At 33.8% G+C, this 13,824-nt stretch overlaps 5 protein-coding genes across 5 annotated transcripts; all 5 read left to right on the forward strand.

Moving 5' to 3' along the window:
* Positions 1–19: 19 nt before the first annotated feature.
* cubi_02431 (uncharacterized protein) lies at positions 20–4,348 on the forward strand (the record flags this gene model as incomplete). The annotated part of the gene is made up of 1 exon (XM_029019442.1): positions 20–4,348. One exon carries the CDS (start codon positions 20–22, stop codon positions 4,346–4,348), a length of 4,329 nt encoding a protein of 1,442 aa, XP_028874563.1.
* Positions 4,349–4,523: 175 nt separating this feature from the next.
* cubi_02432 (uncharacterized protein) lies at positions 4,524–5,813 on the forward strand (the record flags this gene model as incomplete). The annotated part of the gene is made up of 1 exon (XM_029019443.1): positions 4,524–5,813. One exon carries the CDS (start codon positions 4,524–4,526, stop codon positions 5,811–5,813), a length of 1,290 nt encoding a protein of 429 aa, XP_028874564.1.
* Positions 5,814–6,241: 428 nt separating this feature from the next.
* Positions 6,242–9,172, forward strand: cubi_02433 (arabinogalactan protein; the record flags this gene model as incomplete). The annotated part of the gene is made up of 1 exon (XM_029019444.1): positions 6,242–9,172. One exon carries the CDS (start codon positions 6,242–6,244, stop codon positions 9,170–9,172), a length of 2,931 nt encoding a protein of 976 aa, XP_028874565.1.
* A 1,411-nt stretch (positions 9,173–10,583) lies between these two features.
* Positions 10,584–11,368, forward strand: cubi_02434 (uncharacterized protein; the record flags this gene model as incomplete). Its single annotated transcript, XM_029019445.1, has 2 exons — positions 10,584–10,995; positions 11,100–11,368. 2 exons carry the CDS (start codon positions 10,584–10,586, stop codon positions 11,366–11,368), a joined length of 681 nt encoding a protein of 226 aa, XP_028874566.1.
* A 508-nt stretch (positions 11,369–11,876) lies between these two features.
* On the forward strand, positions 11,877–13,679 carry cubi_02435 (uncharacterized protein; the record flags this gene model as incomplete). The annotated part of the gene is made up of 1 exon (XM_029019446.1): positions 11,877–13,679. One exon carries the CDS (start codon positions 11,877–11,879, stop codon positions 13,677–13,679), a length of 1,803 nt encoding a protein of 600 aa, XP_028874567.1.
* Positions 13,680–13,824: the final 145 nt, after the last annotated feature.

A 13,824-nucleotide genomic window follows, 5' to 3' on the forward strand; every position in this document is an offset into this window, starting at 1 on the left:
TGTGTGAGGAAGGTTTTAGATGAATAGAATTCTAAATGCGGTGAGGTTGAGGAGGAAAGTGACTCAAGAGATTGAGAATAAGGAGATCGTTGGGGAAATAGGTCTTCAGACGGAGAATAATGGAAGTATTATGGGGAAAGAAAATTTGGTTGAAGTTGGAGTTCCTGAAATTCTGAGTTACTTCCCAGAGCTATACGTAGACAGCTCGAGTGGGTTTTCTACAAAGGGAGGAATTGGGCAGATGATTTGTGGAACAATATCATCGTACTTTGAAGATACTTGGAACAGGGTCATGAATGAAATGAAACAAAACAAATCCAGAAATATTGTGAGTAAATCATCTGATTTAAGTTTTGGTGTTTATTTGAAAAGAGAATGGCACCGTTTATGGTTGGTTAGGAGCTTTTTGGCGTTCACATGGGAAAGTTATTTGGAGGACTTAATGATTGCAAATGACCAATTTGGTAGGGACTACTTGGCCCTGCCTAGTTATGGTACTGATTTGAAGGAAGTTGGTAAAATTCCCTTGGGTGAGATTCTTTGTATTATAAGTAGCAGTAAGTTGTCATCTTCTGAAAAAAGCTCTATTACAATCCCCTTTTCAACAATACAAGGAAAAATGATAACTAAGAAGTCATTAAGTTTTAATAGTAACCTTCATTGGAGGACTCCTCCTCCAAATACAGTTGCCAAATTTCGTATATTCCAAGATCAGAAAAGGTTATCAAAAACGAATGTTAGTAATGGAGAAAGCATAGGAGAATCTCTCTATCTTTCATTAAACATTGACAATCCTCAGTTTCTTTGGAAAGGTTCGTTTTCTAATCAAATTCCAAAGGAATTCGAAGATTTTCAGATCCTTGCATCTTCCATAAGAGTTCTTAGAAAAGATGAGACTGCCAAATACACCATTTGTGGAAAGAAAAGCCTTGTAATCAAATTACTTAATTGGTACCATGAGACACAAGAATTAATTAATTACGAAGGTACTTATGTACTTTGCAAATACTTTGTTGAACAAGAAAACTTTCAATTTGATAATGACTCAAGAGATTCTCAAATTCACGGAAATGTAACAAGTGTTGAATACTATATTACATCTGATGATAGTAGAAAAAGGAAACTTTTCTCTGGTCTAACATACATATCTAATGGAAGTTATTTTTCTCCAATGTTAGAAACCGTTATGAGAGGAAGCTCCAAAGCTGTAATTTATATAACCAAAGAATTGGCAAATTTCGAACTAGGAATTTTAAGAAAACATTCTGAAAATTCTAAGTTTGCAAACAGTCTTGGAAGTATAATAACTGGTATGGATTCTGGAAGAAAGTATTTTCTTCATTTAGAAATTCCGTCTGTGGAAAAAGAGCTTCAAGATCTACAAAGGAAGGAAAAAGAGAAGACTTTGTTGTTCAAACACATAATGAAGAATAAAATACAGTTTGAAAGTAGGTTGCAGATACTGCAAGACTTAAGGAATTTTGGACATTTAGTAGTTTCTAAATTTCCAATGAAAAGTGGAGAATCCGTAATAGTGGAGAATGTTTACATCAAGGAAATGGGTAACGATCCCATTCTTTTGGAAGCACTTAAAGTTAAACTAAATCATCAACTTCTTTTAAACAACTTATTTGAAGTTCCATTTGTGGTTTTTGAAATTAAAAATCACTCAAAGGAAAGGTTTCAAACATTTATGGTTTCTCCATGTATACGGAATTACAATGAATTACTTTTTTATTCCCATTTTGGGTGGCTTAAAGGAGAATCTATAAAAAGGAGAAGATTTGACATCACTCCAAATAAACTTTATTCAAAACAAATTTTTGGAGATTTGAGACAAACTAAAGAACAGGATTATCAAAGAAATGACCAGCTTCAAATGGGAATGTCTCATTATAATAAAGGAGTGAGTTTGCTAGTAGAACTTGGAGGTTTTGATTTCCATCTTGAAGAGGGAATTTTGGAGGATTTAAGAGACAACAGAAGTATATATTCTTTAGAATTGGAATTTGAGTGGTTAAATAATAATTCTGAAGGAGGACTATCCTTATTTTTTCATATTTTAAGGACATCTTTCTTCGTTTTATATGAGTCCTACGGAGGAGAAGCCTCCGATCTGAGTCAGGCCTTATTGGATACACTCAGTATAGTTGATATTCAGAAATGGAAATCATCTTTGAGATTTTCTAGAATGATGGAATTATTGATTTTAGAAACTAAGAAAAGAGCTGGATCCATATACTTTAGCATTATTGGACTATTAACTCAGTTGTTGATGGAAATTCATTTGGAGGGAAAAACTAATGGTGAGTTGGTTGAGGATTTACTAAATAAGGTTAGAGAAAGCATGAGACATGCATCAGTACAGATCATTTTGTTGGATTACTTGATAACTTGGATACTTATCAACGTTTCAGTTTTTCGAGTATGTACAAAAGACCTCCCTCTGAATATTGGGTGTAATTTCCAGAATCTCCTATTTTATCATAGAATTTGTAGACACTTTCTTCATTCTAGAAAGGATCAAATTCAAGTCCAACTGGAGGCTTTGTGTGGAAAAATTACTTTTACAGGGATAATTAACAGCATATTACCAATTATTACGTCAAATACCAAGGATAGGGAAAATGGAAAGGAAGCCTTTTTCCAGCATCTAATAAGATTCTATATTTTTGAGAAAATATCACAAATATTGGTGAACCCAATGGATACAGAAAACCACTACAATAATGAAGCAGTAAGTTATTTTAATCTTCTCAGGGAGGAACCAACACTTGACATATTATCTCTAGGACACAACAAAAGTGGAATACTGGGATTAGGGCCTCCTAGAATTCAGCTTTTTTCTGATTTGGAATCTAATCTTTACCCAGAACTATCAATAATTAATGGAACTTATTTGCTAGATGGAGTTGAGGAAGAAAAAACTGGATATTTACAAAAGGTTATGATACCAGATGAATCATTTTTAGTAAAAGGAATTACCTCAATAGGTTATGGAACTGATCACATAATAATTCTTGGGAAAGAAGGGAACATTCTAACTTGGGGAAGTAACTCCTCGGGTCAGTGTTGCATTGAAAAAAAGACAGTTAGTAAAAGAATTAATATTGAGTTCAAAGTTGACAGAGATTCAAAAGAATTAGTTAAAAGAATTGAAGACTATGAGAACCTTGTTTTCTACCCAACTCAGATTTCTTGTTTTTCAAATGTTTATGGTAAAATCACAATTACTAAGATAGATTGTGGGGCATTTTTCACTCTCGCTCTAGATTCTAATGGTATCTTATTTTCTTGGGGCCAGGGTAGAGATGGATGTTTGGGAATAGGAAACTATGAAGATTCTTTTACTCCAAAAAAGGTCAATCTTGGAAGCAGAATTAAATCATTTTCTGCAGGAATGTTTCACTCTGCTGCTATTGATGAAAACCTTCAACTTTTTGTTTGGGGTTCAAACGAATCTGGACAGCTTGGGACAAAACTATATATGGATGAAAAAGCTTTAAATAATCCTTTCAAAATTTCAGTACAGCTTTTTAGGACTGGAGAGAGAAGTTCGAGACTAACTATCGCAGCTTTAAACGAAGATTCCGAGAAAGATCCTGTGGAAGAAGTTAAATGGAAAGGAATATCTCTTGGAGAAGCTCATTCTATTGCTTTGGATACAAAGGGACAGGTTTGGGTATGGGGACAAAACAATTTCAAACAGTTAACTGGAATTCCAGAGATGCTTCAGGTAGAAATAATACCTAAAAGTAGGATTTCTTCTGAATACTATAGAAGACTATACTCTCAGGTTATTTTCCCAACTCCCTTAGTATCCACAGAAAAAATAGAGGTTTTTGCATCCAGAAAAATTAATATGATTTTCTCGGGGAGTACATCTTGTTGTGCTATTGATGAAGAAGGAAAACCTTGGATTTGGGGACTGAGTTTCACAGGTATAGATCATTACAACTCTAACTCAATATTTTTGAGGAAAAATACTACCGGAAGCAGTAACCATACAAACTTAAAGGAGTTTGAGTTTCCTGTCCGAGTTTTTAGGAACATAACTCCAGATAATGATTCCATTAGGATGGTACGATTTGGAAAGGGGAATAACAATATTTCAATGATTAGTAAACTGGGAAGATGCTACCTTTGGTTGGAAAATAAAGAACTTGCTACTGATCAGATGAGGTACTCCAGTAATCACAATTGTTTCATACTTGAAGATTTGAAAAGTATAAGCTTAAAAGACAATCAATCAAAAAATTCTCAATACCATTCAATTCTTGATGTGGCTTTACTTTCAGACTCTATCATTTTTATCACAAAAAAAACCAGTAGAAGACAAAGTAACTAGCTTCTATTTTATCTGTGATTTTACTGAAATAACTTCAGACTTAATCCCTCTATTGGCATCTCCAATAACTACATGCATTATGCTTTTATAAAAATTAAGCGGGCTTTCTGAAAGGTCTTGGTAAGAAATATATTATAAGAAAAAGGTAATAAGGGGTGATGAGTAAAAACTAAGAATGGAAGAGTTTCACCGGATTCCGATAGTAATAGTTGAAGATGAAGATGAGCTGGAACGGTTTGTTAAAGGAGGGAACCAATTAGAGGAGGAAGAGAGAGAGGAGAAATCACGTATGGATCCAAAGGACTTGTCAAACAGAATGAAGGAGAAGGGTGGTTGTTGTTATAAAGAAGGGAAATTTGATGAAGCGTTAGGATTTTACTTGAAAGCATTGGAGATTTTGGATTTGGAACAGAGTTTGAGTGAAAATGGGAGAAATTTTGAATTAATAATGGGAGAAGTTGTATTAAGAAGTAATTGTATAGCTTGTTACGTAGGGAAAAAGGACTTCAATCTGGCAATTTCTGAGTCCAGAAAGTTACTGGATTACATTAAGGAAGAAGGGGATCATCATCTGAGAGAAAAAGAGGATTTACCAACATTGTGGGTAAATATTGAGAATAAAACAAGGTACAGATTATCTCTATCTTTGTATAACAGCTTATATTGTGGAAATAAGGATATTCTACACGAAGAAAACTCAAAGGCTTCTATTAGGGAATCTTTTGAAATGATTAAATTGGTTTCGGAGTACTACCAGGAAAGTTTGAAGGTATCACCACCTCAAGAAATTAGTTCCTTGTATTCCATGGTGGAAAAGACCTTTAAAGCTCAAAGTTTTAAGACGAGTGAGGAGGAACCAGGAAAAAAATCAAGTTTAAGAGATAGAGAAAACCAATACCACATCACAGAGCAGGGAGGAAAGACGATTCTGAAACAAAGTGAACCAAACTACCTAAGATCCTACTTAATATGCTTTTTAGAAGAAGATTTAGAATCTGGGTCTTATTCAAAGTCTATTCCATCTCCAATCCCAATTGTGAACAAAATGAGCTGCAATAATTTCATGGAGTTCCTCAAAATTTGGCAAAATATATACCAAAGCAACAATTTCCTGGATTACTACTTGCTGTTTGGTCAGATATTCACTAAATTGGATAAGTTTTATAACAAGACAGAAATAGAAGGAGACATCTTGGAAAGGGTTCTCGAAAGAATTTCCAACATTCTTGATGAGTTAAAAGGTATATCTCCGTCTAAAACTAAAGACAAACTCGTTTCACACATATTCAGGATTGTTCAGAACTTGGAAAGAACGCCCAGATTTGATTTTGTCGCACTAATGCTTACCAAAAACTTCCAAATTCTTGATAAAATGGTTCAACTTCGGGAATGTATAAGCGAACAACTTTTTCAAGAAATTAAATATTTTCAGGAGACCCAAGTCTCTAAGGGAATTCAAATATGAATTTTTTGATAACCATATAAAAAAAAATCAAGGAATTACTTCATTTTTGTCTTTGCATGACAATTTCTCTTATTTCCAAATTGTGCGCCAAATATTTTAGATGGCGGGTTCTTTCAAAAGTAAATTAGATCACGAGGAAAGTATTGTCTTTGTAGATCTATTAATGATTGGAATATAAACAAAAGAAGGCCTTTGAAAAAGAACTAAAGTTGTGTTTTTAGAAAGGATTTCCTCGGAAACTGGGAATTTAGATTTTCTGAGGACTTTATTTTTTGAAACTTTTCAAGGTTGAAGAGATAGAAGAATTATTCAAAACTCTCCTCTTAACCTTTGTAAAGAAAAAAATCTAAATCGGTGAAAAACAAGAATATTCAATTTATAATAAGGATCATCAGATTACTCATCTTTATTGGTTTGGAGTCAACGAAATGAAAGTTAATCGATTATTTTCGCCTATTGGCATTTTTATTACCATTTTACTCGTCAATACTTTCAGACTAAACAGTTACGTCGGACTTGTAGATGCTTCTACTATTCCCAGAAAAGGTCGCAATTTGTTTAGTTCTCTCTCAAAATTGGTAATGCTAAAAAGGTACAAAAGAGGTCTTAATATGAACAAGAAAAAACATCCACAAAATGCTGAATTGGATCTAGAGATATCAAGGACTGATGAAGAAATTAGTAAACTTGAGGATCAAATGGAGAAGGAAAGTAACTCTCATTTACCAGCACGCGATATTCTTAGTCCTGGAGAAATTCGTCTTTCAGGAGAAGATTTAGATAAACTAATTGCTATTGTAGATACAGATTTACTAAAAGGTAAAGGAAAACCAGTTGTTACTCCATCTTTTCCAACAACTCCGGGAGCTCAGGACGGCCAAGTAACTCCTGGGACCCAAGGTGGTCAAACCACTCCAGGATCTCAGGATGAGCAAGTAACACCAGGAGCTCAGGATGACCAGATTACTTCGGGAGCTCAAGATGATCAGGTAACTCCAGGAACTCAAGATGAACAGGTAACTCCAGGAGTTCAAGATGAACAGGTAACTCCTGGAGCTCAAGATGAACAGGTAACTCCAGGAGCTCAAGATGAACAGGTCACTCCAGGAGCTCAGGATAGCCAAATCACTCCAGGAGCTCAAGATGATCAAGTAATCCCAGGTGGGCCATTTGGACCAACTACTCCGGGATCGAGTGGAGATACTTCACCTTTAGATTCCCCAAGCTCACCATTTTCAAAAGCAAATATTGATTTCTCTACATTGAGGCGAGAATTCAATTCACTTTGGGATACTATGGTAGTTGATAATGATGCTCTTCGCAAGCTTTTAAACTTTGGAGTCGATCAATCTTTATATGATACTCATCCAGTTTCAAAACGTGCCTTCTCTCAATACATTGACGCTACTTCTAAGGGAGTTGACTCCGTTTATGCTTCGATGAGAAGTTTGATGGAATGTAGAATGATCGGAGAACGGGATCTTCTCTTTTTGCAGAGTTTCATATTCAGCTTTTCAGACTTAGCAGGAATTGAGATTCCACTTCCTATGTATTGCCTCTTATTTACAAACTCTCACAAACCAAATGTAAAGTCATTCATCTCTAATTTCAGAAATTACTTGAATACTAATGGTTATACCTATGATAATAAGAGTATAGCTGATTCAGCTTTCCATGCATTGAATTATGTTGCAACAAAAACATTTTCAAGAAAGAACCTTACAGTTTCTGGAGTCAAAAGACTTGTTAAGGAGAATAAGGAATTGGCAAATCAGTGTGATGCAGATGATGTAACTTTTGCTCTTTCATTATTGGTTTTATCAGAGCTCTATTCATATAATTTTTCATATAGTCGCTTTATCTCTTTGGTTGATATCTGCACTATATTTAAGAGACATGCAGATTTTGAATCAAGATTACGTGAATTATCTTTCATTCTTTATATAATACACCGTAGCCACACGAGTTCGTGGCTAGATATGGTCTTCCTCGCTAAGATGTCTTTGGAATCTGCCTACAAGGCTCTTTCTATTTCATTTTCAGATTACTTCTTGGATACCGACTTATCTGCTGTCAAGAAGCTTACTCCAATGGATCCTAGAGCCAATGTTGGTGATATCATTAGGCAAGTTGATGATGACGATGTTATTAGAACTTCAGATAGACACATTTCTGGACCCATTCCAATTCCAGAAATTCCAGGTCCACCGAGTAGACGTGCTGGAACTGGTTACGGTTCAGAGAGAGATGTTCCAGTTTCTACTGACGAAATCTTCAGACCAGCGAGATCTTATTTAGGTTATGATCCATTCAAGAAAAGCTTGTTGCATCCACCTCGCCCAGAGAATCTCCCAGAGAAGGCTTCTGGGAGAAAATTTGTGAATTCTCTGGAAGTTCATATGAAACCAAGGGATTACGAGACAGAGTTTATGTATGGAAGCTCAAGTTTTGTTAGTCCTCAACTGAGTTACTTTAAGAGAGTCTCAGAGCGTGAATATAATCACAATATGAAATTAAAAAAAATTGAGGAAGAGCGAAAACGTCTTGAAAAGAAGAGGGAACAGAAAATGACTCGTGGATACAAAGACTTAAGATCTATTAAGGATTCAATGGACGGGGAAGAAAGTGTTTCCGAACTTCCAGATACTTCGGAGGAACCTTCTCCACTACCAGATATGGAAGAGTCAGTAAAACAAGTTCCATCTAAATTTGAGACTAAGCTTCACAAACTTGTTCCAAAAAGTAGTAACATTTACACCCAACCTTCACAAAGATTCCATGCAACACCATTGACTTATACCACTTTAAAACCAAAGAAGGGAATGCTCATCAAGACCATTAGAGAACCTGCTACTAAGTTTACTTCTGAGATTTTATTAGAAGATGAGGTTTCAGAAGGAACAATTGGACTTCCTTCTACAAAAGATACTTCGCTAGCTGGCTACTCTCCAGAAGGTTCAGTTTCTGAGAAAGTTGAAGTTTCACCACCTCTAAGAGCTCCAGAATCTGTTCTAACAACAGAAATTGCCGCTAGAGAAATATTAGTTAAATGCCCAGATCTTACCAAATCCCAAAGAAAAAGAGCTCTTAGTTTATTTAGAGTTCTCAAATACCTCTATAAGGGAAGTACTGCTGGATGGTATATTACTGCATTCTGCAGAGCTACATACTTTGCAGAGAGAGATGTATGCATTGAAAAGGGAACCAAGTCTTTGGATATCAAGAAGATGGCATCTGAATGTTACACCGCTTTGAAAAGCTCCTCATTTATCAAAAATAACCCAGCTCTTTCAAACATCGCTAGACAAGTCTGTTATTCATACTACAAAAAGAGAGCAACAACAGTCTGTATGGATTAACTTCAAAATGAATGGATATATGCAAGAAACGAGAACTAACAATAAAGAGATGAGGAAGAAAAAGGCTTTAGGAAATTTAACGATATACTAGGAGTAAATATGTAAAAAGAATATTTGGCTTAGAGGAGATTTACTTGAATCATTTTCCCCTTAAAATTTCGGGTATTTTTATCACTTCCGAGAAAGGTTATTTATGGTGCAGCCTATTTCTTCTTCCTAACATAAATTACTCCAGATTTTCACAAATGTATAAACGAATGAATTTTGAGCCTTTTATATTCTCAACTTTATTCCATCAATCAAGCCGGATTATACTTATTTGACAATCTTCATTTTTACATCAAGTGTATCAACTCCGACATTTTTTTTTATTCTCTCTGTTCATTCCATAATTACTTTTTGCTTTACCGCATAAAACACTTCACGTAATTAATTGCATGCATGCAATTAATTACGTGTTATTTAATGTGGACAAAATTATTATCAAGTTATTGATAACAAAAGTAATAAGTGATTTTAGTGGAATTATTTTACAGAATCAGAAGTAGAACTCCCGTTTTCCAGATTATTTGTGGTAAATGAATATTACTGGTAACGTGGTGAAAGTTCTTTACACTGGTATTTTTCGTAGGAGGGAATTATGAAGAAAATTTTGGAGAGTGAAACAATTTCAGGAATATATTACTATGAGTACTGTCAGAATAAACATTGATTGTGTCATTTCTCTAGTGTTGAATACAGGGATAAATTGAAGTAAATTCTGGGATTTCAGTCTTTCTATAGCTAGTCATAAACATAAACTCTTTGAATAAAATTCAAGAAATAACAGAAACGTACACCATTAGAATACGAACTTTGAAATTTCAAATATTAATATTTGATAGATACTTTAGTACTTATTAATATTACAAAAATCTAAGAAAGGATGATTGCGATTTGGTTTTATTATGTATTTGATTTGAATCTTTGATTTATAGTTATATGTTTTGAAGTGTATATTTTTTCTTAGGGTTGATTTTTGTAAACAATTAGCAGAGTGGAATTGAATGATATAGATAGATGGAACTAACTTTTGCTTCTTTTAGGGGGGTGGGGGGAAGGGTTCATGACTTAATTTTTTCTTAGTTTAGATTATGAGACATTCTATATTTATCAGGTCCGGGGGTAAGGGACAAGGAAAGAGAGTTGGTAAAGTAAAAAATATGAAAAACATAGTAATTCAAGAAAGGAGTAAGTAATTAGCTACCTCTTTAAGTTTTAGTAAATTTCTTAGTGATTTTGGTTTTAGCAAAGTGAAAAAGGCTAATACGTTTGGATATAATTTTGAGGAACCTAAGTTTTTTTGCAATCTTTGGGTTAAATAAACAACTGAGCTATTTAGATAAATATATACAAATAAATTGGAAATAAAATGGCAAGCTCTTTATTAGAAAAGGATAATATTGGTAAAAACGTCAATATGAGTGGAAATAGCCCCAGTTTAAAGAAAAAGAGTAAAAGAAGACAAAGTTCATCATTAAAGTTAAACGATAATGAGCTGAAAAAACAAGAAATTTTTAAAGAAGAATGTTACCCAGTGAAAAGTGCCATGATGAGTAGTGATGAGGAAGATATTACTGAAGAACAGCTAAGAGAAGATGAAATAGAGCTAGAAAATTTTGACTATTTTAAGGTCTTTAAAATCCCTCTTATGCTATTTATCCTCTCATTCATTAGTGTATTATTTGTGAGCATATTTGGAGAAGAATATATAAGAAATGAGAAAACAAACGGAATATATATGATTGATGCGAATTATGGGTCTTATATTTGGAATTTTTCAGGTAAGTACAAAACAGTAATGAGTGAGAATCTAGGTTAGCTATATTGTTTCTTTGCTACCTATTTTCTCATAGATTTAATTAGTAGAAAAGGAACTAACTAAAAGGATTTTCTGCAGAAAAACAGATAGACAAAGTGAGAATTGAAGATATTCAGGTTGCTATTCAAATGCTATTAATGTATGTTGATAATAACCTCAATCAAACAAAGCTTGCATTAGGTGGATTAGAATCGAGGCTAAGTAAAAGTATTGCAGAGAGCAGAGATACCTTAAAAGATTTAAGTAACCAAATAGATGAAGTAGAACGGGAATTTTCCTATAGAACGGACTATTTGGAGAAAATGATTTCCGAATCCAGGCTTAAAAATATATGAAAATCCATTACTTATTTAGTATATATGTCTTCTCACTAAAATTGGACTTATACAAAGTTAAATTTTTATATTTCACAGCTATTCTGTTACATTTGACTTATTATTATTATTATTATTTCCACATGCAATAATTACGTGTATTGCATGCAAATTTGCAAGTATTTTGAAAAAGTCATATACCGGTTTGACAGTAAATCATTTCAGGATTTCCCGCCCAAAAGAAATAGGAAGAAAAAAAATATATATATAATCAGTTAGAGATTTAATGGAGAAAATTTGTAGAAAAACTCAAAAACGATTGGGTTAGAAAGTTAGGATTTAGGATTTGAAGAGTTTTGTTAATTTTAAAGTTTAAGGATTTGGGCAAAAAGAGGTTTATATACCGTCAAAGTAGAAGTATAGAGGAAGTCAGGAAGGAGTTTTGAGATAAGTCAAAAATCATTTGGGTATGTAAATTTGCACAGGGTTTTGGTTCAGTTTTTCTAAAAGAAAAATTTCCTTGAATTTAATGAATTGGTTGGTTATATTTAGACGTGAGATGATGGTTTTTTCCTTATATTGGGTTTATTTGTTTGCGATTTTACTGGAATGCAAGGCCAACGCTCAGAATATATTGGATTATTGTGTAGATTCTGGTTTAAAGAGCAGCAAACACCAAAGTTTGATTCAGAATTTTGTTTTAAGGCTTGACGTGGTAAATAATGTATCAGAGTATGAAAATGAGATTTTGAAAGACTTATCAGAAGAGTACGTTCCTTTCATGGATGAGGAGTATCTTGAGGAAGTTGCAAAATTTTTGTTTCACAGAAATGAAGTAGTGATAGACTACTTTTGGGATTCAATGATGGAGTCTTTACCTCCAAGTTGGCATGTATATGGGACGAGACCAATACAAGCTTCAGTGATAAAGACCAGATTTATGGAGTCTTGCGCCAGCAATATATATAGTTTGTTTAGGGACGGAAAAATAGAAAAGTTTCACACTATGATTTCAAATTTAAAGGATGCAAGGTACCTTACTTTGGGTAAAGTGAATGAAATTTGCAGGAATATTAAGGAAAGAATTGAGAGTTTTGGATTCGAGTTAAAATCTGGGGTTCAAGCAAGTGGAAGGTCCAGCTTACCAGCATACTATAGATGCTCAGAGATTTACAGTGATGAGCTAGCCGATGTTCTCATTCTTGTTTTGGATAAGAAGATCCCGAAGCTTGATATTTCTAAACTCAAAATTTGTACATTAGTCAATGTAATTATTAGAGACTCTCATACATTCAGGGAATCTTGCTATGGAGTTTTATCTTTTGGTTTAAAAGGATATCTTCCTATTGAAAAAGATAATAGTGATGATTTGTTATTTGTATGTAGTGTTATGGATAATATTAGAAAATTCACGCAACTATTTTCCCAAAAGCCAATCCAACTCTCAGGAAAAGGAATTAAAAGTGTAATAGTAAAAAGTCTACTGAAGATTTATCCTAACATAGAACTGACTAATATAGGAATGGAAATGGTTGAATTAATGAAAATTCAAGAACATAGATTTATAGAAAGCTGTATGAACTTTTCAGAAACTTTATTCGCTTTACAAGGGTTTAAAAGAATTACAAAGAATGTCTTAAAACAGAATAATGACGGTATACTTGATTCAAATGAGGATGAAATCAACGATATTCAGATCTATCCTGTTGAGGGGCATCTTAAGGACCTCAGGAAAAAACTTTTGCTAACTTGTTCTGGGATTCACATGTATTTATTTGAGACCAAACCAAAAGGAGTATCTTTTACAAAGTTAAGAAACTCGAGGATTATTACTAGTGAAGATTTTTCGAAGATTTCAAAATCTAAACTATTAATTTTAGACTCTTGTAAGAATGAATATGTAATGGTCTTGGGTAAATACACAATAACCCAAGATACCTTGTCTGAGATAATTCTCTCAGCCATTTTACACTCTTCAAATAAATCAATGAGCTCCAGCATCCTTCATAATGGTGTTACTAAGGAACAAATTTGCAATATTTCAAGTAAAATTATTAATTTATTGGGCAAAAATTTCCTCACATCTCCCAAATTTGAAGAGACTGGTTTTATGAGCAGTTGTAAACAGATAATCATTGATTGGGCTCTACATCAATCACTCACAACCCCATTAAACTCTACACTCAGAAAGTCTATCATCAAGCTTTGCAGTATCGTGACAAAGTCCCTAATCTTAATCTCTGAAACACGCAAATCACAATCAGGCCTTGACGAAACAAATCAGGATGACGATGAACTTACATCTAGTGAATATATAAGTGAAGAAACATAGTTAATTAATACCTAACTACTTTATGAAATTAAGAGAAAAATATATAAGTCAAGTCACCGGGATTCTTAGATCTTGGCGCCAACTGTTGTTTTCATCTGCCGATACCCAAAAAATTCCTACAACTGAACTCATTTTTGTTATGGGA

Source organism: Cryptosporidium ubiquitum, assembly GCF_001865345.1.
Source record: "Cryptosporidium ubiquitum isolate 39726 chromosome Unknown contig_4, whole genome shotgun sequence".
Taxonomy (NCBI): domain Eukaryota; phylum Apicomplexa; class Conoidasida; order Eucoccidiorida; family Cryptosporidiidae; genus Cryptosporidium; species Cryptosporidium ubiquitum.